The sequence below is a fragment of the Megascapheus bottae genome, chromosome 1, assembly GCF_031878675.1.
Source record: "Megascapheus bottae isolate mThoBot1 chromosome 1, mThoBot2.hap1, whole genome shotgun sequence".
Classification (NCBI taxonomy): domain Eukaryota; kingdom Metazoa; phylum Chordata; class Mammalia; order Rodentia; family Geomyidae; genus Megascapheus; species Megascapheus bottae.
Window position 1 is genome coordinate 49,958,512 of NC_143509.1, and position 25,315 is coordinate 49,983,826.

Below are 25,315 nucleotides of genomic sequence, written 5' to 3' on the forward strand. Positions count from 1 at the left end.
CTTTCTTCATCTATTTCTTCCTCTTGTTTTCTTTTTCTTTTTCTTCTTCCTTTCATCCTTTTCCTTCTTTCCTCTATATCTCTTTTTTTTCTTCTTCATCTTTATTCCTTGTTCTTTCCTCTATTTCTTTTGTCCTCTTTCTTTTCTTCCTTTCATCTATTCTTCCTTTATCTTTGTTTTTCTAGGGGGGGGGGCGGGAGGGCTACAGCCCAAGACTACACCTACGGCCATAAGCTTAACTACACCTACGGCCATAAGCTTAAGACCACAGCCCAGCAGAGAGTGGTAAAGCAATGATGCAGATTCATGGGTCAGTCTGACTCCACACTCAGCTCCCAGCATATGCCCCCTGTCTTTCTTTTAAAAGAAGCGAATCCGCCTGTCTTAGGTTGGGTGGATTGCTGACTCTGCCTTACCCGTCATGGGGAACTTCTTCAAATCAAGCTGAAGGCCCTGTCTTAGGTTGGTCAGAGCGGCATCACCTCGTACCCGTCCCTGGCTGCGATTCCTCTCAGGGGAAACTCATTTATCTGGAGTCTGAGTTTATGGAATTGATCTGCAAGGTTTTGTTATTATCTTTTTCGTTCTTCCTTGTTTCTCTTCTTCCTTGTTTCTCTTATTTTTTCCTTTTCCTCTCTTTCATCCTTTCATTCTTTATTCCTTTACCTTTCATTTTTTCTTTCTTCGTCTCTTTCTTCCTCTCTTTCTTCCTTCTCTTTTTCCATCTTTTCTTCCTCTTTCCTCTTTTTTTTCCTCCTGTTTCTCTTCTTCCTTTCATCCTTGTTTTCTTTTTCTTCCTCTATTTCTTTCTTCCTGTTTTTCTCTTCCTTTCATCTTTATTCTTTTTTCTTTCTTCCTCCTTTTTCTCATCTTTCATCCTTCTATTATTTTTTATGTCTTCTTTTTTCTTCCTCTTTTTTGTCTTCTTCCTGTTTTCTTCTTCCTTTCATCTTTCTCTTTTACCTTTTCTTCCTTTTTTGCTTTTTTCTTCTATTTTTTCTTCCTATTTCTTTCCTCTTTTTCCTTTCATCTTTTTTCTGCTCTTTTCTCTTCCTCTACCTTTTTCTTCCTCATCTTTCATCCTTTTATTTTTCTTTCTTTTTTGTCTGTATTTATTCTTTCTTCTTCTATTTCTTTGTCTTCTTTTCATTTCTTCCATTTTCTTTTTTTTGCTCTTTTTTGTGTGTTTTATTTATTTTCTTTTTTCTGTCTTCATCTATTTCTCTTCATCTTTTCTTCTATTTTCTTTTTCCTTTTTATTTTCTGTACTATTTTTTTCATCCTTCTGTTTTTTTCTTTCTTTCTTGTCTGTTTTATTTCTTCCTTTCTTTCTCTATTTTTCTCTTCATCTTTTCTTCCATTTTCTTGCTATTTTTTTCTTGTCTGTTTTATGTCTTCTTTCTTTTTCCTTTTTTCTGTCTTCTTCCTCTATTTCTTTCTCTTCTTCATCTTTTCTTCACTATTGTTCTCATCTTTCATCCTTCTATTTTTTTCTTCCTCTTTTTTCTGTCTTCCGCTATTTCTTTTCTCTTCATATTTTCTTCCATTTTCTTTTTTCTCTTTTTTCTTTTTTCTCTTCCTCTTTTTTCTTCCTAATTCTTTTCTCTTTACTATTTTTCATCTTTCTCTTCTTCATATTTTCTTCCATTTTTTTTCTTACTCTACTTTTTTCTTCCTAATTCTTTTCTCTTGTCTTTCATCTTTCTCATATTTCTTCCATTTTCTTTTTTCTTTTTCTTACTCTACTTTTTCTTCCTAATTCTTTTCTCTTTACTATTTTTTCTCTCGTCTTTCATCTTTCTCTTCTCTTTACTATTTTTCTCTTGTCTTTCATCTTTCTCATCTTTCTCTTCATATTTTCTTCCATTTTCTTTTTTTCTCTTCTTTGTTACTCTACTTTTTTCTTCTTAATTCTTTTCTCTTTACTATTTTCTCTCTCGTCTTTCATCTTTCTCTTCTTCATATTTTCCTCCATTTTTTTCTTCTCTTTTTTTTCTTCCTAATTCTTTTCTCTTTACTATTTTTCTCTTTGTCTTTTTCTCTTGACTTTCATCTTTCATCTTTTTTTTCTCTTTTTTTCACTCTTTTTTCTTCCTAATTCTTTTCTCTTTACTATTTTTCTCTTGTCTTTCATCTTTCTCATCTTTCTCTTCTTCATATTTTCTTTACTTTCTTACTCTACTTTTTTCTTCCTAATTCTTTTCTCTTTACTATTTTTCTCTTTGTCTTTTTCTCTTGTCTTTCATCTTTCATATTTTCTTTTTTTCTCTTTTTTTCACTCTTTTTTCTTCCTAATTCTTTTCTCTTTACTATTTTTCTCTTGTCTTTCATCTTTCTCATCTTTCTCTTCTTCATATTTTCTTTACTTTCTTACTCTACTTTTTTTCTTCCTAATTCTTTTCTCTTTACTATTTTTTCTTTCATCTTTCTCTTCTTCATATTTTCTTTTTTTTCTCTTTTTTTCTTACTCTACTTTTTTCTTCCTAATTCTTTTCTCTTTACTATTTTTCTCTTGTCTTTCCTCTTTCATATTTTCATCTTTCATATTTTCTTCCATTTTCTCTCATCTTTTATCCTTCTAATTTTTCCTTTCTTGTCTCTTTCTTGTCTCTATGTTTTTTATGTGTTTTATTTTTTCTGTCTTCCTCCATTTCTTTCTCATCTTTTCTGCCATTTTTTCCTCCTATTTCTTTTTCTTTTCTCATCTTTCATCCTATTTTTTTTCTTGTCTCTGTGTTTTATTTCTTCTTTCTTCCTCTTTTTTCTGTCTTCCTCTATTTCTTTCTCTTCTTCATATTTTCTTCCATTTTCTTTTTTTGTTTTTTTTTGTTTTTTTGTTTTTTTTCTTCCTCTACTTTTCTCTTGTCTTTGTATTTTTTTGTTTTTTTTTGTTTTTTTGTTTTTTTTCTTCCTCTACTTTTCTCTTGTCTTTCTATTTTTTTCTTGTCTCTATGCTTTATTTCCTCTTTCTTCCTCTTTTCTCTGCCTTCTTCCTCTATTTCTTTCTCTTCATCTTTTCTTCCATTCTTTTTTTGCTTTTTTCTTCCTATTTCTTTTTTTACTGTTTTTCTCATCTTTCATCCTTCTATTGTTTCTATTTCTTTCTCTTCATATTTTCTTCCATTTTTTTCTCTTTTTTTCTTCTACTTTTTTCTTCCTAATTCTTTACTATTTTTTCTCGTCTTTTATTCTTCTATTCTTTCTTGTCTCTTTCTCGTCTCTTTCTCTTTTATCCTATTTTTTCTTTCTTTCTTGTCTCTATGTGGTTTATTTCTACTTTCTTTTTTCATCTTTTCTCCCATTTTCTTTTTTTGCTATTTTTTCTGCCTGTTTCCTTTTTCTGCCTATATTTTTTCTTGTCTTTCATCCTGCTATTTTTTTCTTTCTTGTTTCTATGTGTTTTATTTTTTCTTTCTTTCTTCCTCTTTTTTTCTGTCTTCTTCCTCTATTTTCTCTTTATTTTCTTTTTTTCTTTTGTTTTCTTCCTTTTTCTTCCTATTTCTTTTTCTTTTCTTTACTATTTTTTCTTTTTCTTCCTATTTCTTTTTCTTTTCTTTACTATTTTTTCTTGTCTTTCATCCTTCTATTTTTTTTTCATTTTCTTGTCTTTCATCCTATTTTTTCCTTCTTGTCTCTATGTTTTTTATTTCTTCTTTCTTCCTCTTCATCTTTTCTTCCATTTTCTATTTTTGTTCTTTTTCTCTTTTTTCTTCCTATTTCTTTTTCTTTAATATTTTTACTCATCTTTCATCCTATTTTATTCTTTCTTGTCTCTATGTGTTTTAATTCTTTTTTCTTCCTCTTTTTTCTGCTATTTTTAGTTCCTATTTTTCTTTTCTTGTGTTTCATATTGCTATTTTTTCTTTCTTGTCTCTGTGTTTTCTTTTTTTCTTTCTTCCTCTATTTTCTGTCTTCCTCTATTTTTCATTTCATCTTTTCTTCCATTTTCTTTTTTGCTTTTTTCTTCCTATTTCTTTTTTAGTATTTTTTCTTGTCTTTCTTGTCTCTATGTGTTTTCTTTCTTCATTCCTCTTTTTTCTGTCTTCATCTTTTCTTCCATTTTCTTTTTTTGCTCTTTTCTTTTTTCTTCCTATTTCTTTTTCTTTTCTTTAATATTCTTCCTCTATTTCTTTCTCTTCATCTTTTCTTCCATTTTCTTTTGTTGCTCTTTTCTTTTTTCTTCCTATTTCTTTTTCTTTTAATATTTTTTCTTATCCTTCATCCTTCTATTTTTTCTTTCTTGTCTGTTTTATTTCTTCTTTTTCTTCCTCTTTTTTTCTGTGTTCTTCCTCTCTCTTCATCTTTTCTTCAATTTTTTTGCTCTTTTTTCTTCCTATTTCTTTTTTTCTTTACTATTATTCTTTCATCCTATTTTTTTCTTTCTTTGTCTCTATGTTTTTTCTTTCTTCCATTTTTCTGTCTTCTATTTCATCTTTTCTTCATTTTTCTTTTTTCTTTATTTCATCTTTTCTTCCATTTTCTTTTATTGCTTTTTTCTTCCTCTTTTTTCTTCCTATTTCTTTTTCTTTCTATACTATTTTTTATTGTCTTTCATCCTATTTTTTCTCTTTGTGTTTTCTTTCTTTCTGCTTCTATTTCTCTTCATATTTTCTTCCATTTTTTGCTCTTTTTTCTTCCTTTTTTCTTCCTATTTCTTTTTTCCTCTACTATTTTTCTCGTCTTTCAACCTATTTTTTTCTTGTCTGTGCGTTTTATTTCTTCTTTCTTCCTTTTTCTCTCTTCTTCCTCTCCTTTTTTCATCTTTTCTTCCTTTCTCTTTTTTGCTTTCTCTATTTTTTCTTCCTATTTTTTTCTCTTTCATTCTTCTTCCTTTTTATTTTTTCTTTCTTTTTCGCTTTATCCTTTCCTTTTTCATCTTTATTTTTTCTTTTTTTCTTCTTCTCTTCCTTCCTTCCATTTTTTCTCTTCCTTTCTCTTCTTTTCTTTTGTTCCTTCCTTCCTTCTTCCTTCCTTCCTTCCTTCCTCTTTTTTTTCTTAACTTTTCTTAAGTTTTCTTTTTCATTGGTCCTATCACTCGAGTTTAGTACTGTCCCTTAAGTCACACCTTCTCAATTTCTCTTGTCTTACATCATCTCTTTCCATGTTGTTACACATTCCCTTTTTTACTTCGTCATTTTAAGTTGGAGCCTCACACCTGTTCTGTACAGTTTACCCATGTCTATAGCCTTCCTTGTTGTTCTTTTGTGATTATTCTATATACTAACAATAACATATACTCCTTCCCTGGCAACCAATGGAGAAGTGTCTAGAATTTTGGACCACCTACCATCCATTTATATCAATGCTTGAAAGAATATTATCCAGATATTTACTTCTCCTGGTGGTGGCTCCAAATCTTTAGTTATTATTTCATATTTACCATTTGCCTCAGTTTAAAGAAGAAAGAGGCAGAGTGCTCATTGCCTGAGCCTGAAAGCGCTTGGTCGTTCTGGACATTAGGAAGCAGTGGCACGATATGCCCTGTGGTAGGAGCCTCTAGGGGGCCAGGCATCTCAGCCTCTACCTGGGCAGGTTCAATATCATCTTCAAGTGACACTTCCTCAAACTCTTTCTTCTCCTCTGGAGAAGTCTTCTCAGGTCCAGTCTTCTCTGGACCTGAGTATTCTGAAGTAGTTTCAGCAGCAAGGCTTTTGGTTTCTACTGGCATCTTGCTCCGGCAATCTGTGCTTTCACCTGCAAGGCGCATCAGAAGCTCCTGCAGCTCCTCCTTCTTCTCCCTCTTTTCCTGGGAAAGTTGGTCGACATATTCATCTTTTTCCCGGTACAGTTCATCCAGGACTTCCATCTGTTCTTTAGAGAGAACTATGGATTCTTCAATGGTGCTGATACGCTCTATCAGCTGGTTGCTCTGATGCTGTAACTCTTCCAGTTGACTCTGGAAGTCTATCTTGTCAGGCTGGTCATGGATGAAGCAGACTTTTAGCTTTTTGTGTTCCTGTGTATCTTTCTTCCTGTTCCAAGACACACCACGGCCCCAGCTCTTGGGGAACAGGGCCTGGCACTTGATCTTTGTCTGGAACTGGGATGCCAGATTGTCCAGGCATGAGCAGCGGGCCTGCTGCTCCTGCAGCTGCTTGTTCAGTCTTAATTTTATTGATTCAGCAGCTGCTAGTGCGTTCAAATAAAAATCACCGATGGCTTGTGGGTTGTCATCATCTTCCGGGTAGGTTATATCTGGTGGAGTTGCCTCCTCACCCTTTTCTTTGTTGCTTACTCCTTCTTCACCTTCCCCGGAATAAGCTAGCAAGCTCAGTTGAGCCCGCAGCTTCTCCTTCTGTTGTCTAGTTGTTTCCAGGCACTTCAGAGTGTCCTGTAAATTTTGAGTTACCATTTGATCTTTCAACTTGCTTTGCACCTGCTCCTTCTTCAGCTGCTCCAGCAACACGGTCTGCTTTAGCACATGCTGCTGCAGCGCCTCCTTTTCTAAGGTCAGCTCCTGATTGGAGGCCACGTGCTGATCGCAGGTGGCTCTGAGCTCCTGTAGCTGGGCTAGGAACTGGTCATGCAGCTCCTGCAGATTTTGAGCCATTTGGCTCTTGGTTTCAGCTACCTCTTTCCACTCTTCTATCTTTTGTTGCTGCTCCAGCTTCTCCTGCTGCTCCAAGTACAGGACTCTGGTGAGTTCCCCCTTCTCACCGGTCAGCTGGTGGCAGGCAGCCTGTAGCTGGGCCAGCTTGTATTTCAGGTCTTTGTTGCGTGCATGTGTGCAGCTCGATGTCTCAAGGATGTTGTGATGATCCTCATCCAGCTTCCGCAGCCGTTCCTGCTGCTCCATGTTCTGGAGAGCGAGGCGCTGGTTTTCCTGTAACTGGTTGTTAAGTTGTTCCTCCAAATTCTTCAATTCTTTCTGCAACTGGCAGGCCTGGGCCTGCAGCTGCTGCACAACCTGTGATGGTTCTGCAGGGGGCTGCTGCTCTGCCAGCTGCTTCCTCAGTTCTGAGAGGTTGTTCTCTAGCTCCGCTACCTGACACAGCTTTTGCTCTCTCTCTTCTGTCATTTGGTTTATCTTCTCAGAGAGCTGTTGGACCTTCTCTGCCCATGTGGACTTCTCCACCCTCAGGTCCTCTGCCAACTTGTCTCTCTCCCACTTTAATGTGGTCACCAGACTTTTCAAATTGTCTAGTTGTCTTTTCATTGCTGCCCGTTCCAGCAATGCATGCTGGAATTGATTAATTCTGCGTTTCATGTTGGCTGTTTGTGTCGAGAGCACTTCCACTCTTTCCTGAAACTCGGTGTTCTCTCTTGCCAATTTGTTATAGCTTCTGATCTTTTCCAGGAAGTGAACCTTCAAGTTAGTCAGGTCTTCGGTAAGTTGTTGATTCTTTTTTTCGGTCTTGTTCTGCTTGGTGGTGACTGCAGACAATGCAGTCTCTAGCTCTAACATGCGTTGCTGTGAAGCCCGCAGATGACTGGTGTGGCCTTCACGTTCCATTTCGCTCTCGGCTACGTGTGGCATGTGAGAAAGGGTAGATTTTATATCACCTTCATTTGAAATCAGCATCTCTATTGCTATCTTATGGACTTCCAGCTCTTCTTTCAGTGCTTCTTGCACGTGAGCGTTCTTCTCATTCTCTTTGTCATGTTGATCTTGAAGGTCTTTCCTTTCTTGCCTCAGTAATTCAGCCTCGCTCCAGAGCAGTTGGTTTTTTCTCTTGGTGGCATACAAGGAAAACTGGAGGCGTTGGCAGTTACTCTCCAGATCGTCAGTAGCGCTGAGATCCATAACACTCCTGTACCTGTCAGCTCTGACTGTGCCTGAAGGCAGGGGAGGCTCAGGGACAGCATGCTCTTCTGCTGTACTCTCACCTGAATTACAATCCCCAATGGTGTTTGTCTTGGGACTTCCTCCATTTTTGGTCTTCTTCTTTCTTTTGAAGTATTTTGAAGATCTATCAGAGCAATTCTGCTGGAATTCTTGCACTAGTGTCTTTCCTGCAGCTTTTTCATTTTGTCGTGCTTGTTCAGTCTTCCCAGCTCTGGGACGGGAAAGATGGTTGGGCCACATTCCCAGGCTTTTTAAAAGTTCTAACAACTAACTCTAACTCTATTTCCTATGTCTTTTTCCTAATCACTAAAAACTAACTCAATTACCTATGTCTCTTTCCGCCCAAATCACCTCAATTCTCTCCAACTCTCTCACTCACCACGCAGCCACCTCTACCCTCTCCAATTGCTGTGGTGTAAGTCCACAGAGCAAATTCCGGTGCTATATAAGCAGCATGGGATGTGGGTGTGGCCCGACTCTTGAATCCCATTGGTCAGACAGAAACATGAAATAGTAGGGGGTGTGGCCTGACTTGTGATCCAGGCAGAATGGGTGGAGTCATGATGACAGCTGCTCCTGCAGTCCCATTCCCATCTAACCTTGTCCAGTTTGGTTGGGGGGGGGGCAAGTGTGGGACCCACTTTAGCTGGATAGGTACCCAATTTTACACACAGCTATGGCCACCAGAGTTTCCCCCAGGCTTTCCATTGTCCTTCAGGAAGAGGCATCAAGAAACACAGCTCTCTGCCCATGTACCACTCCATACTGAAGTAGCTCTATTTTTCTAACCTTATTTGCTGACACTTGTATTCTGATGAGGGAATCACAGATTCATAATGTTTTTTTAAATTTTTGTGGGTCATAGGACTTGAACTTTGAGCCTGGGCACTGTCCCAAGCTCTTCATCTCAAGACTACCACCCCCCCCCCCCCTTGAGCCATAGCCCCACTTCCCCTTTTCTAGTGATTAATTGGAGATGAGTCTGGTGTTCTTTAGTGCCAAGGCTGGCTTTGAAGCTTGATCCTCGAGTCTCAGCTTCCTGAGTAGGTAGGGTTACAGGTGTGAGCCACAACGCCCGGCTAGTTCCGTTCTTGATATATCCTGCTCTTCCAATTCCAGAGAGACTGGAGGGCTCAGGGACCTCCCGAGTCCAGGCTCCTCTCCACAAGTATTGGGGTTGGCTCCTGGAGGCCATGCCTAGCACAGCATCTGTTCTACACACTCTGGCTGATGATCTCAGAGGAATCAAAGGCAATCGCGGGAGAAAGGAGAATGTCCGAGAAAGTCCATGCTGCTCCCACCCAGGAGGATGTGAAATCCAAACGTGTACAAAAAGAATAGCTTGCACATGACTGAAAACTTCGGCTAGACAAGCGGTCAACAACCCAGCCACCTCCAAGTGATGTGTCTAGAATCTAGGTTCTGGGGCAGCCCTTTACTACTATAGAGCCTTTGGACATCTATTTCCGCCCAGAAGTGCTTGCATGCCCTTCAGAGCTTGGCTGAAGTGATTAGTGAGTTCATTGGGTATGGCCAGCTTTTCCTTCTCATGACCAGCTCTTTGAGGTTCTCTGCCCAAGCCACTGCTTTGGATCAAGGCATGGTCTCCAGAAGGCCACTGTGAAATACTTGTTGCAGGGATTCAGGGATAGCAGTGACTCCTTAGTCCCTCAACTAAGCTGGAAGCTGGTCTTGAGCCCTTAGAAAAAGAATGATTTGAGTGGGGCCCAGTCAGTTCCCGGCTCTTGTGTTCGCATCACAGTTGCTCGGGAGGCGGCTGCCAGCTTGAATTCCCTGAGCCTCAGGTCTGCAGGTGCGGATCTCCCTGGCCTCAGCGCCCAGGAACCCACTGTTCCTCTAGCCACTTCCATTCCGGACGCTGTGATGAGCTCCCTCATTATAACATACACGTTATCAACGAAAATGTGTAGAAACATACGTTTATATAGCTTTCAGAAATCCCAGATAAACTCAAGAAAGAGTAACTGTAAAGAAGAATCAGAAAACTGCAGACACAAACAAGGAAGGGATGGGGGAAGGAGCTTAAGATACTCCAGGAGAGTGACTCACACCCCTCCCGTTGGTGCATTCGAGCTGCTCCCCTTGGGCCAGGAGCCCATGCGATGCCAGTTCCAGCACCAGCCTCACCAATCCCCCCTCCCCCAGCGCTCTGAACCGGATGGCCGGCTAGCGCTGGTGGTAAGAGCGAGCTGGGGCCCAGCCTGGACACAGCGGCCTTACTGACTCCTCAGCCGTTTGAGCTGCTGGACCAGGGGCACTCATCTGCCTGCGCCTGGCTAGGCCTCACTGCTCCCGTGTGGCTTTCAGGTGGGTCACCTGCAGTGCCAGAAGAAGCTTCCTGTCCATTCCTGTCCAAGTCAGATCATCCTGCTAAGACATTTCGCGTTAGCTACTCAGAGCTTTGGTTTTGGATGGTGATATCTGAGATAGGGTCTTGAAAAGTTTCCTACCCTATGATCTCCACTTTGGAGCAAATTATTATTCCTGATATCTAATCCTTGCAATCCCTGATAAAACAGGCTAGACTTCTTAAGGTCCCTGGTCAAGCACAGAGACAACGCCCCTGAGTCAGCTGAGTCACAGAAGCTGAATCTCCGCCCATCAATCCCCTTTAGATGAAGGGACCAGTCATTTTTGGAAAGTGAGACAGGATAATTAGAGATATTAGAGGTAGTGGAAAGAATAGAAATTGCACTTGTGTTTCTTTTAAAATAAAGATGGGGGATATGTCGGGAGCAAGAGTGGAACCCTGATCATCTTTGACATTTTCAAAAACAGAACATTATTTGGCTTTATTTTAAATGTCACTTCTCTGCAGGTGAAGAATGTCTTCACTTTGGAGATTGTAGGATGGAAGGACTCATGCTTAAAAGAAATGACTCTGTCCTTGGGAAATAAAAGTAAGGAATTGCTGAGTCACATGAATACAACAAGTGATAGGAAAGGTCTTGATTAATCTTCAGAATCCCGGGATATGTAAAGAAGCATTCTAGTTTAAGTGTTATAATGTAGGTGTTTGAGTTCCAATTTCATTGGAATTCCAATTAACTAACTCTGAGAATTTGATCAAAACAACCATCTGTGCTTCCACATCTGTAACAGGGAAGTTAACAATACCTCTTTAGTCAATTCCAAAGTTTTTGTTTCCCCAGGAAAGTATTGAATATCTCATTTTTGGTCTCCTCTTCTACAAAGTTGGCTAAATTTCCATGCCATTTCAAGCTATGGGAATGAGTGCTGCTGCATAAATATATGAGCATACTTTGAAAACTAAAAAGTTTAGTACATATGATAAATTGATTTAGGATTGCAGATATTTTTTAAAAATCATGTACTGGAGATTAGTCCTCTATCCTCCTAAAATATTGACTTATTTAACTTTTTTTTAAGTAGGAAAGCATTACAGCTGATCCAAGTAAATTAATGTCTCTATTTTTTTAAACCAATAACTCTATCTGGAACAACAGTTGTTGTTTTGTTTTGTTTTTTTTTGAGCAGAAATATTTGAGCCTAGAAAATGAAGATGTTGATAGAACGTTTTTTAAATGGTTGAGAGTAAAATGAAAGTGCAGTATAATCTATAAAATTCTGAGCAAGTGTTAGCTGTAGATGCCTCCCATCCTGTCAAGATATAAAGTATGTTTCTGGAATGCCTTCCTTGTTCGTAGACAGTATTTCATGTTTATAGGTGAGTGTGTAGTCTATTTGTTACAAATAATTTACATAAAAGCAGGGCGATTCTTAAAGTGCCATCATTCCATAAAAGGTAAAACAGATAGTAAATGGATGCATTACTAATCTGTGCAATATTCTGTGGGTAAAAACTTGTAGTGGTTGACTCATAGCAATTGCACTTTCAGAGTTGAGATATGATTAAATAATGACAAAAGCAAAATGATTTTCACTTTTCTGGTTTGTGTAGAGTTAAATGCAAAAGAGTTGGAAATAAGTACTTGTAGAAAATAATAGGAGAATGTCCTAGAACAATGAGTATGCTCATTCCTTATATGTGACTGTAGGGAAAGAGAGACTTCAAAGGAGTAAAAGGAGTATGTTTAGTTTTTAACTTAGACTTTTGAGCAGAATAGTTTTAGGAAATTGTTCCCAAAGGTGTTTTTTTTTCCCCCCACCTTCAATTACGTTATCAGTAGAAGTATGGGTTAAGTCCTTGGTTTTTAGCTAAACTTCCTGAGTATGTTTAATAGATTGAGCAGAACATCAATTTATAGTATGTACGTGTGCACAAGTGCATGCACGTATGCTTGTGGTAGCTAACAAGTAGAAGGAGATACTTCTATTTGTCCACAAAAAACTGATAAGGAGATTCAGTGACTTTCATTCTAATTTCTAAACCTGAATCATTTCTCTGAAACACGTGTCTGAATGGGAAGGGAGAGTTGCTTAAAGTGAACTTTTAAAAAATAACCATCTTGTATACTGGTATGTAAACTGGAGGCATTCTTTCTGTATGGGCAGAAGGCTGAGGAGGAGGATCACTACCTGTAGTAGTTGTTAATGACTAAGAAATCTGTTTGAAATAAGAATGTAGGACTTCGAACTTGTTTTCATTGAACCAGAATTTCAGGGCATATTTAAGTCATTGATGCTCAGTTGGCTTTACTTATCTTATTAGTTAGTAGAGGGTAGAAATGTAGTTTCTTCTTTCTGGCAGTGCACTGGTGAAGTGTTCTGCTTTGTAAAAGGAGAAGCAGTTCCTTTCCCTGCAAGTGAAAGCCTCCCAGTTACTGGGAAGGAGAATGGGGAGTCAGCAGACTCTCCTCAAGCTGGGAGAGAAAATTGTCAAACAGATCTCTGTAGAGGGAAAAATCAGCCAAAAGAAGGAAGATGTGTTAGAAATTCAGGAAGAATGCAAAAGAGAGAGATTCAGGAAGAAGGGGAAAAAAATAAGGCAGTAAATACCAGATTTCCTTTGGCATGTGTATAAATCAGGAACACAGGGTAGAAAGGGTGCACAGATTCCCGTTCAGATGCATGCTTCTGAGGCACAGAAGTTCAGGACATTGCCTGTGACTTTTTTTTTTGTCTTTTGTGTATATATATATATATATATATATATGTATATATATTTCTGTGATTGCTCTCTCTGCCATCAGTGCTTAACCTTGTTTTGCAGTCCATTTCACATGCTAACTATTTAGAGGGCATCGGATATACTGTCCAAGTCCACTTCTCACTCCTCCTTCTAGCTCTTAATAAGCTTCACTGTTCAAATATTTTCACATTTAGTATAACATCTATTAAGTTATATTTCATCTATTTATCATCTCATTCATTTCTACCTCTTTATGATTTTGGGGATGACTTACTCATACTGAAACATAGAGCTTACCCATTTATTGAACAAACAAGTGTTTATTAGGTGATTTCAATAAAGTGGGTAGTTAGGGGGAATCTTTAACTGAATGAGTCTCACTGTATATACACATATTACTAATAGTGTAGAACATGAAGAGACCTCACAAATCCTCTGATCTACCTTCTTTCCAGACAGTTAAGGAGACAGTTGTCTGCCTGTGTACAGGGCATCTTTATGTTGATCTTGTCAGCTTGCAAGCACATAAAAAGACTTTTTTGGACAAATGTTTAGGGCAAAGGGAAGTGGCTACAGGACTGTTATTGTTAGTGGAAACAAGAATAATTGTGAATTAACTATGGTGTGGAATTTCTTTTTAATAACAGGCTAGGACAATAGACAAAAAGCTGGGGTGTGCTTACAGCATTTCGTCAAGTCTGAGTTGTGGGTGAGAATGAACATGGAAGAAAAAGGTTTGAAAAGTAGAAGATTAAAATGGATTTCAGATAAGTAGCTTAAATGTTCCCCCAGTTATATTTAAGATATACTGAAGCACTCAAGTGTAGTGTGCCAAAGAGCAAAGTTCTGTCCAGACTCTATAAACTTGACCTTACAGTGAAGTGTACTGCATTCCAGTCTAGTTAATGATTTATAAAGGTGATTGAATTTGTGACTCTTTTTCCAGCTTATATTAATGTTTCAGAATATACATTGCAAGGTCTTGAAAAGAATATATTGTCGGCCAGGTACTGATGGCTCATGCCTATAATCCTAGCTCCTCAGGAGGCTGAGTTCTAAGGATCACAGTTCAAAGCCAGCCCAGGCAGAAAAGTCCATGAGTCTTTTATCGCCAATAAAAAAAAGCTGGAAGTGGCACTGTGGCTCAAGTAGTAGAGCGCTAGCCTTAAGCAAAAGAAGCCTGGGAACATTGTCCAGGCCCAGAGTTCAAGCTCTGGGGTGTGTGTGTGTGGCGGGGGGTGGGGGGGGAGGTGTGTGTTTGTGGTGTGTGGTAGATGCTGGAAGAAATTGTGTGTGGAGTGGACAAATAGTATTTCAGAATAAATGACTGTGTATTTGGAAGGTTTTGGTAAGCTCTGCGGTGCTATATCTGTCACTGTACTTGACAATACACCTGTAAGCAGGTGTATGATCTCCTTAATGTCATTGAGTCTTCAGGTTCCTCTTCTAGCTCAGGCCCTCCAGAGCCTCTTTTGGTAGAAGACACGGGGTCAGTTCACAGTAATTGAATTTATTTCATTTTAGCTATTTAAATGATTTTTAAATTCATTTATAAAAAGCCTTAAGGTAATCAATTATCTTTGTCCATGCCAAACCCTTCTATTTGTTTGATTTTGGATCCAGAGACCTAGTCCAGAGGCCTAACTCCCTGGTAGTAGCTGAGGGGAGAGGAACCAGAAAATAGTCTATTTGCCACTAGCTCTAATAGGGTAGTTGAAGAAGGCAGTAGTAAAACACAGAGAAACGAGATGTGTTAGCATGGGTGTTAGGGTGGCCATGGGAAGAAGGAGAATAAGCATTTCAGCCATTGTTGCAGCTTTAAATTTAAACAGAGGAGGAATTGGAATAAGAGACTAGAAATAGCATAAACAGTCCTGGGCTATTCTTTTTGAGGCTATTGTAAAAGGAGTTACTTTCCTGATTGTTGCTTCCTTCCTCTATGATTGGTTGATCTTTACCTCAGTTCTGGTTCAGTAAGGTGGCTAGAAGAAGTCCTATGGAGGGGGGCAGTCTGGTTCCTAGGAGAGGATTGCTACTTGCTTATGTGCATGGGGGGTGGGCAGGAGTGGTGGTGGAGTGACTGGATCTGGAGCATGCTAGGACAGTGTCTGAAGATGTTTTAATTAGTCCATTGGTGGGGTTCTGCTGGTGGTAAATGCCTTCTTTGCTGTTACCTTTGAGCCTTCAGCTTTGAAGGATGGGCATAGGGGAAGTAGCAATGCTGTTAGATAATACTTTAAACATCTTTAATATATCTTATTGTTACTGTAGAGGTGATACGCAGATTACAGTTACAAGTCAGGTAGTGAGCATAATTCCTTTTGAACCATGTCTCCTCTGCGCTCGCTCCGTTTTTTTCCCTCCCATCCCCACTCACAAGATGCACAGTTCATTTTCCACATAGCATCTAACAAGTACCACTGTTGTGTTTGTTCACTTTTTGTTTCCACCCCCCACCCCAAATACAAACCAAGAAATGAGACAAAAAAGAAAAAGAAAACAGTAGTAACAACAAAATTTCTAAATGATATGCCTACCTCAGAGCTAGGTAGACTCTCACTCAAAGGTTTATGATCGATAAGACAGATGGGCAGGCTTTTTATCCTGCTTTTACTTAACTTGTGGAACTAAGTGGGAGTCAGTCCTTATTAGAAAAAGCAGATTTTCATCTCTTATATATGGTAGCAATATGTGCTTAAAAATTATACTTACGAAACACATAGCATATTACAAGACAAAAAAGCACAGAAAATACTGAAAGCCAGGAACCTAGGCTGTGGGCTGTGTGTGTAGCTCTTCACTTTGAGCCCCAGAACTAAAACAAAACAAATAAAGAAAAAGGAGCTCACCACTCAAATACATGTCAATATTTTGCCTAAATTTTTTCCCTTTGCTGTTAATGCTAAGGCATCCCTCTTTTCATCTCTCTCTGGGATTACCACTATGTTCAATTTAGTGTTATATATTCAAAAACCAAGTTTTAAATTCTGATGTACCTGTCTAGAAACTATGTGCTTTTTTAAGTGTATTAAAAATAAAAATATAAATATTTCAGATATATAATTCTCTGCATGGAAAAGCTATAATAATTTCATATTTTTTATCTTAATCAGCATGATGTGGAAAACATATAAAATATGTGTTTGACATATGTGATGGTCTAATAACATACATTGAAATACCTTATGAAGTTTTTCAGTATAATCTATAAAATAATAATTTTTTGTGAACTAGTACATATATCACTTACATGATTGTATATTTATGTGATATATGTATATGTAATACTGAAAAATACTCTTTCTAAACCATAGTTACCTATACTATTTGCTAATTTTGTTATTTTATTTCTTTTCCTTTTTTTTGGGTGGGGGTGGGTGGGTCATGGGGCTTGAACTCTGGGCTTGGGTACTGTCTTTGAGCTCTTCAGCTGAAAGCCACCATCCTATCCCTCAAGCCACAGCCCCATGTCTCCTTTTCTAGTGATTAATTGGAGATAAGAGTCTCAGAGTCTCATAGTGTTTAGTGTGGGGGCTGACTTTGAACAGTGGTCCTCAGATCTCAGCCTCCCGAGTAGCTAGAAATACAGGCGTGAGCCACCACACCCAGCTTATTGTGTTATTTTCTAGCCTGTGAATGTTTAGCTGTTTGTGACAGATTTTGTACATTGTTTCTATGATCTAATGATAGACATTCATGATTTGGAAAATACCATTTGAATTAAAAAAAAAACTGATCTATATAAGCAGTAGCTCTTGTATTCTAATAAAACTACGCCAACTATAAATAGTGTGTTATAATAGCATTCTTTTTTTTGTTTTCACTGGATGAACATTTTATTATGTTTACCTCCCCCAAATTATTCAACATTTTAAGAGGAAGCAGTTTTTCTCAACATGGGAATTTACTGTTTGATTGAGCACAATTAATACAAATTACAAGTGTAGTTACAGATTGCTCACTGGTGAGAAAGGCTGTATCTAACATGATCATTTACACTTTAAGACATTTAATAGTTTGGTCTCTTTCACAATAATGTTATTCTAACACTTGCAGGCATGACTGTGAATGTCCTTTCTCATTGATTATCTCATGAATATGTAATGAATTCTAATGTATACTGATTTTAGATTTATTGGAAAGTATAAAACTGCTACATTTTGATCGTATTATTCTCTGATGGGATGCTTCATAACAATACTGTTGAGTGTTGGTTCCATGGATGTGGGAAACAGAATCTAATTTTGAGCAATGCTTGTTTCTTTGAAAGGAAATATTTTAAATCAGTTCCATAGAGGTTACTGGGTTTTTTTGAAGTTTTTAAAGGAAATACAAGAGCTTTTTATTGTTTTGTATCATTTAATGATAGAAGAACAAATCAGAAATCCAGATGCTTGCCTCATCCCTATGGCTAGATAACTTGTTCTTTGTGGTTTTTGTTGTTGTTGTTTTTTGTTTTGTTTTGTTTTGTTTTTTTTCCAACCTCTCTTCTCATCACATAAGCAATTGTCCCTTGTCACCAGCAGCAAAATGAAACTAGGATTTTTCCCGTGGTTAACAGGAAAGGTTAGTTGGGCAAGTTGAAGGGAGTGAGAATGCATATACAATAGCATTCTGTTTGTTGTTGTTTGGAGATTGGTACTTGAACGTGGTACTTGATGATGCTTTTTATCCTAGTTTACCACCCATTAAACTGAGCCATGCCTCCAATCTCTATAATAGCATCCTTTTTTTTTTTTTTTTTTTTTTTTTGTGCCAGTCCTGGGCTTCAGCTCAGGGCCTGAGCACTCTCCTTGGACTTTCTCAAGGTTAGAGCTCTACCACTTGAGCCTCAGCACCACTTCTGGCTTTTTTCTATGTATCTGGTACCGAGGAATCGAACCCGGGTCTTCGTGCATGCTAGGCAAGCACTTTAACCAGTAGGCCAAACTCCCGGCCCCTATAATAGCATTCTTATATGTAAAACTTGGTTGTATTGAAAAATTAAGTATCAGTTTATTGAAGGCTCTTAGAGAGTGCATATTGGTTAATATAAGTATATCCTCAGATGTTTTGCCTGTGGTTTTCCTGGGTTCAGGTAATGTTTTTACAGTGCCAGAACAGGAAAGATTTTACTGGTTTGAATACCCCCAATCCCTGTCACCAGTGCCCTACATATATAAAAATCTGAGTAAAATTCCCTTCTTCTTGACCCTCAGGTTCTCGCATATAAAATGAGGAAGTCAACTAGTTCATTTTGAAAATACTTTCATTCTTTGATATACAGTGACTCAATCTAGGTCTGCCCATATTAGAATTTCAAAGACTAGAACTTTCCATGGGAATTACTGTTTTTTCATGCATTAAAGAGTGATTATTCTTTAGTGATAATCACAACTTGGGAATCACATCTTGGGGGGGAGGTGTGGGGGAGAGAAAGTGGGAGAAATATGTGGGAGGGAGTAAGAATGTTGGAGAAGAAATGTACTCACTACCATATGAATGTAACTATAACTCCTCTGTTCATTACCCTGACAATATAATAAAATTAAAAAAGTGATTATTATTAAAATAGAGGTTTGTTCCTGAGAGACTAAAAAAGGTGATGTTTTTCTATAAAGACACTGTAACTCCCTGTGAGAGGACCCTTGAACTAAGAATGGCTGAGGCTTAGGCTCTGCTTCTTTGAACTCTTCTGACCCTGCAAGAACTCCACTTTTACTTGGCATCAGTGTGAAAGCATTGTTAACTCTTCAGTTACTTCAGCAACACTTCTTCCTATAAAGAAGTGCCCTGGAAATTCTAGACCTCTGGGCTCTAAGACTGTGGATAGTAATCCCTTACCTCAGGCCATTATTTTGTGACACTCTGAGCTGGACACTGAGCAGGCACTGAGTGAAATTCTGGAAGTGAAGTCTTCATGTTTTTATGCATTTCAGGTTATAAAGTTGATCATCTTAAAATAATTTTCATTGATTTTTTTTTTTTTTTTTTGCCAGTCCTGGGCTTGGGCTCAGGGCCTGAGCACTGTCCCTGGATTTTTCTCAAGGCTAGGACTCTACCACTTGAGCCACAGCACCACTTATGGCTTTTTGCTATGTATGTGGTACCCAGGAATCGAACCTAGGTCTTCGTGCATGCTAGGCAAGCACTCTACCAATAGGCCAAACTCCTGGCCCCGATTTTTAAAAAAAATAAACCAAGTACATTTCATATTAAAATATAGCTAACGGGCGCCTTTCTCTCTGCCTTTCCTCCTTTACCCCTCCCATCCTCTGCAGTGTGCCGAGATTTTGCTGTTCTAGAGGACCACACCCTTGCTCACAGCCTTCAGGAACAAGAGAGTGAGTAATGACTCTTAACTTATTGGCCTTCAGCTTCTTCTTTTACTGGTAACTTGAGGCTTGTTTCTTAGAATGATATAGGAAAGAATGTAGTGACCAAGATGCACTCTACATCCATTCCAGAAGGATTGGTCTAGGTAAATGACTTGATGAAAATGAATTTATGAGTGTTTAAGACTTGTCAGGGGTGTGAAGCCACTGCTATGTGTATAGGAGGATTCAATAGATTTGAAGAGAGAGACAGTGCTGGTAAATGTATCCAAGATATGCCAGGACCTAGCATAAGAGTCTGTTCTTGTCCTCAACTAGTGGACTGAACACCTTTTCTTGGCAATCACAGAATTTATATAAAGTTACATTGTAGACTTTTTAGAAAGTACTCTTTTTTTAGAATGTGCTCTTGTAGGACTGGGAGTTTAGGCTAGTGGTAGAGTGCTTGCCTGGCATGAGTGAAGACCTGGGTTTGAAAAAAAGCCAGAAGTGGTGCTGAGGCTCAAGTGCTAGAGCGCTAGCATTGAGAAAGTCCAAGGACAGTGCTCAGGCCTTGAGCTTAAGCCCAGGACTGGCAAAAAAAAAAAAAAAAAGTGCTCTTATAGAAAGTAAAATTAAGTTTGTACATATATGAGTTTGTGAATTTTTAATCATTTATTAATTTATCAATATAAAGTGAATTGAAAAATGTGGCTAATGAAGGAGTAGTAATATGATAATATGATAATAGAGCACGGGCCCTGGCTTAGAATATTGGTGAAACAATCCTGGCATCACCACTTTTTTTGCCATGAGACCAGTGCAAGTGACTCTTTTTGCCGGCAATAACAATCTCTGCACTGTTCTTTTAAACAGTAAAAGCCTTCTTAAATTAATTATGAGGCCTATTATTATTAACCAGCAAAGCCATGGCAGCATTGTAACTCTAACTCTCTTCGATCATTCTGCCCAGTTGAGCATCACCTGGCGTCGAACATTCAGCGGAGCCGTTTGGTCCAACATGATCTCCAGGTGGCTAAGCAGCTCCAGGAGGAAGATCTGAAAGCCCAGGCTCAGCTCCAGAAGCGCTATAAAGACCTGTAAGGATTTGGGGAGTGGGGATTGTCTGTGGAGCCAGCAGCTAACTAGGACAGGGCAGGAAATTCCTCCTGTTCCTTTTTTTTGTTCTCTTATAAATCCTAGTAATTTTCTTTTATCTGAAAAAAAACCCCAAAAACCTTTTTTTTTTTTTTTTTTTTTTTTTTTTTTGCGGGGGGTACCATTAACTTAGTTTATGGCAGGCTGCGTTAATTCCTAACAGTATTAGTGACTTCATTCCTTGAATTTGATTTTTATACCTCAAGTGTAAGGAGAGGTGACTTTTCTTCCTCTGTCTCACAGTTTATTTAGGGGATCCATTGAAATAGTAGACATAAAAAAAACCAAAAAACAAAAACAAAAAAGCCTGTGAGTTGTATTGGTTTTGTTTACTATGTTCTAGCTATGTTTATTCTGTTTCCAGAGTGTTCTGAAAAGCTCTGACTTGTATACCTAATTATCTTCATAATTTCAACATCACACCAAACTTTTCCCTCCCTTGTTAGATAGATGAATAGATATTTTTCTTTCTAAGGTCCTTCAAGTATAATGGCTTTTTAATCTTTTGTAATGTAAAAAAGCTCACTGAGTACAATTGTTGTCACAGTTGGCTCTTGCAGCTCAAACTTGAAATGGTAGATTTAACCACAAGACCATGTGTTGAGGAGAAATGAATAAAAGGAGATATGAAGAGATCCCCTAATTTATTTTCATGTTCAAATCAAACAGGAGTGCCTACTGACCCTCCCCCTCTTTGTAGAAGGGTTCTTCCTTCTGCTTATCATTTGTAGAGAAGACTTTATTATGAATTTTGTTAAGCGTCCTAATATTGCAAGTGAATACCATTGGCTTGCTAAACCCGACCGAAGAACAGCGTTGGAGACCGGAAGTATGACCAAGATATTGGCATGCTCTTTAGGAACCTCGGGAAAACACGTGAACATTGTACACATAGAGACAGATAATTGAGTCACAGATTAGAATGTACATTTCATGCCCATGAAGAGAGATTGGGAAAAGTTTCAGAAGACACGTGATATGCTTAATCATCTCTATCTTGATGGCTAGTTAGACATTTGTGATAATAATCGCGGGAAAAACCATTCCAGCCAGAAGGAGTAGCATGCAGGTAGACACAGCAAAAGGACCTGGAATCTTACAGTAACTGTGGGAAGTTGAGTATTGCTAAAGTGAGAGTATGATTAAGACTATAGTGAGAAAAGTATTAGGACCATGAAATGAGAAGAATAGTTATGCTAGATCAGAGTGGACATACAAGTTATGGTAAAGTAATTATGTCACATAGATTATATTACAACCATTTATGTTATACACCATTGAAAGTTTTAGGTTATCCTTTCCAGACCTATTTGGAGGATTTGGTTGGGCAAAGGACTGTAGGTCAAATTTAGAGACAATTAAGCCTGAATTGAGTGGTGATAATCAGATGTGAGAGGAAGGGACAGATTTGAGAGATTCTGAGGCCCAGGGTAATACGTAGAGATAAAGTGAGAGCCAGATCTAAAATAAAATGTTTGAGACATGTCAATGGTCACCCTTTATATTCTTCACAATTACCTGTTAAACCAGTTCTGAGGTTAATGTACTGATTAAAGTTCCTGAATTAGGTTGATGACATTGAGCATAATGAGATGATTTAGAGATTATTAAGACAAAATGCTTTGAGATACAAATAAGGATTTGGAAAGAAGCAGAATAGTCCTAAATGTGAGAAGAACCAGGCATGGGGTATTTCTTCCTGGGAGGCGAAGGTTTTTGGAAATTCTTAATAAGTTGGAAAGGAATTCTAGCCTTCACTTTCTGGAAGTGTTGACAGCTGACCACATAAAGGGAAGGATGAGATGCTTTGGATTTTAATGAGCTGGCCTCTTTCACTATCTCGGTATCCTGGGGCCACTGTTCAAAACCAAGCTTACCGATTATTCCCTATTCCTTTTGCACATTATTTTACTTCTTCATGGTTCTTTATAGTTAGCTGACCCTTTTTGGAAATAAATGCAGTTTGAAATCATGAAGCTTCACTGAACATTTGTGTTCTTACTTTCTGTACAAAGCGCTGCAAATTCCCTGTCACCTGAGAGCTGAACAGTTCATTGTTCTTTTGCTTTCTTCAAGTTTATTATCACCTATGTGTAGTTAGTAGCTCCTTCTACCTGTATGGTCTCTGCATTCATTGGGAAGGTCAGGTAGAAGTCTTTCAAACTCATGGTTCTTATTATTTTAAGGAATTGAATTAATAGAAGAGGAAACAAATACATATTTACATAAATATAAATTTAGAAGAGAAAATATAAATAGAAGTCTGAGTAAATTTTATGTTTTTGAGTTAAGTGAATAAGAATCCTAGATTCTTTGACTTATAATGTAAAGTCATTAACTTAACAGGCGATTAACTGGAATTCAAAAGCATTCTGTAGTAACAAAATAGTGGTTTGGAGGCAATCCAGGCAGAAAAGTCCTGCCTGGACATATCTTCAGATAACCACCAAAAACTGGAAGTGTAGTTGTGTGGCTCAAATGATAAAATGTTATTTTTGTTGTTATTGCTTGTTTTTTGCCAATCCTGGGCTTGAGCTCAGGGCCTAAGCACTGTCTTTGAGTTTTCTCAAGGCTAGAGCTCTATCATTTGAGCATCAGCATCACTTCTGGCTTTTTTTTTTCTGAGTATGTGGTACCAAGGAATTGAAACGGGTCTTCATGCATGCTAGGCAAAGCACTCTACCACTAGGCCAAACTCCTGGCCCTAAAGTGCTAGTTTTAAGGACAAGGCTCAGAGACAGTGGTTGGGCCCAGGGTTGAAGCCCTAGGATGAGAGGTGTGCGCGCGCGCTCTCTCTCTCTCTCTCTCTCTCTCTCTCTCTCTCTCTCTCTCTCTCTCTCTCTCTCTCTCTCTCTCTCTCTCTCTCTCTCTCTCTCCCCCCCCTCCCCCTCTCTCCCTCTCTCCCTCTCTCCCTTCCTCCCTCTCTCCCTCTCTCTCTCTCTGAATGCAGATCTATAGATTTCTTATTTAGTGATTTTTTTTTTCCTTTCAGGCTCTAAATGCATGTCTTCCTGTTTCCAGCTTATGTTCTGTTGTTGTAATTGCTTTCTTTCTTCCTGTCTTTTTGTGTATATACATCTAGTGTCTGCATTCTCACCTAAATTCCCCTGCTTATTTCCATGTATGTTCAAAACAACAAATTCCTACTTAGAGGTATAGCTCAATTGGTAGAGCTCCTGTTTGGCAAGCATATTCCATGAGTTCAAAATCCAATACTGCCAAAATGACCATTGTCTTGTTTAAATGAGAATTACTTTTCTGTCTTCAGTTTTGTTAGAATACTTGGGTTTATTCTCCAGAGAATAAGTTACAGAATAGTTCCCCATGGTCCTTAACTGTTTGTAATTACAAAAGACTGACATTAAACATGAAACATATGACCAAATTTGAGTCTCCTTGAATACCTGAAGGTCAGTTGGCAAGGGGAGAATGATGGAATGTACTTTGCAAATGGACTGTATATATGAATTACAGTCTGGCAAATTTGTAGGTTTCCAAGCTAGTTTCCTAGTTTGTGGCTTTGTATGAAAGGTAACATTCCAGAGATAATCACATTTTGGAGGTTTAAGTTTCTAAATTTTTTTTCACATAAAAAATAGGATGACTTCTGTAGGTCAGGGCACCCTGGGTAGTAGTTTCTGAGAAAATCAGCCTTCATTTTTTGTGGAATAGCTTTTCTGACAATACTCTGTTAAAGGATCTTTGTTCTGCTACAAGTACCAGGGGTTTCAAAAGTCTGGTGGGGCATTTTCTCCTGTTTCTATTGTGTTCTACTCTATTTGGATATTAAGAGGCATTAATCTCTTTACACTCTCTCTCTCTCTCTCTCTCTCTCTCTCTCTCTCTCTCTCTCTCTCTCTCTCTTTCTCTCTCTCTCTCTCTATGTGTGTGTGTGTGTCTTTGTATTTCTTTACATATAAAACCTTTGCAGAATCCCTGGAAACCATGCTTGTTTCCCATCAAAAGATCCCTTAGTATGATGTGATGTGGTGAAGAAGCAAGATCATTGCATTGCAGTCTGTGGGTCAGACTCTGGTTCTACCATATACTTTCTTTGTGATCTTGAGGGAAATGACCTTATTTTCTAAGCCCAGTTTTCTCTCTACACAATTGGACAGTTATCAGCCTGTGTGTGTCATTTTCATGAAGGTTAAAGTGAGGTAAAGATATATGAGGGTTCCTCATCAGGAAACTATATTAATTGGTTTTTTTTTTAGTAACAGTAGTCCTTGTTTTTGTTGTTGACATTATTCTTGCCTTTGTTTTGTAGTGAACAACAAGACTGTGAAATTGCTCAGGAAATTCAAGAGAAGCTGACTATTGAAGCAGAGACGTCGCATACAGGAGAAGAAGGATGAGGTATAACCCCTTCCCCACCCCGTGGAGAAGGGGTGCCCAGCTTGCCTCAAAGGCCTTCTGTGTGTACTGACTCAAGGGAGGCTGGCTGGGCAGCAGACTCTGTTTACTTGGAGTGTGATAGTGCAAGCATTGCTCTCATGGATCGCCTGTTTTTTGAAAGGTGCACACCTGGTAAAGATTTGAGAAATAATAATAGGTAATTCGATATCAGTAGGTAATTCAGTATCAATTTCTTTAGTAGGACTGTTGAAACAAATTCCACAAGGTTGATTCATTAACGTAACAGAAGTTTATTCTTTCCCAGTTTTAGAGGTTAGAAGTCTAAAATCAAGGGTGGTGGTGGCAGGAATGTATTTCCTCTTTTTTTTTTTGCCAGTCCTGGGCTTGAGCTCAGGGCCTGAGCACTGTCCTTGGACTTTCTCAAGGCTAGAACTCTACCATTTGAGCCTCAGCACCACTTCCGACTTTTTCTATATATGTGGTATCAAGGAATCGAACCCGGGTCTTCGTGCATGTTAGGCAAGCACTTTAACCACTAGGCCAAACTCCAGGCCCTGTATTTCCTCTTAAGAGGAACTTTTCTTTACCTTTTTCCAGCTCTGGTGACTCCTGGCAGTCTTTGGTTTGTGTCTGAATCACTTAACT

The 25,315-nt window shown here is 38.4% G+C and overlaps 1 protein-coding gene across 1 annotated transcript in view; it reads left to right on the forward strand.

The window, feature by feature from the left end:
* Window positions 1-25,315, forward strand: part of LOC150069127 (coiled-coil domain-containing protein 50-like) — a 44,010-nt gene that overhangs the window by 13,450 nt on the left and 5,245 nt on the right. The window contains 4 exon segments of the mRNA XM_090331914.1: window positions 19,121-19,183; window positions 20,127-20,253; window positions 24,582-24,638; window positions 24,640-24,670. Coding sequence (XP_090188040.1) covers window positions 19,121-19,183; window positions 20,127-20,253; window positions 24,582-24,638; window positions 24,640-24,670 — 278 coding nt within the window.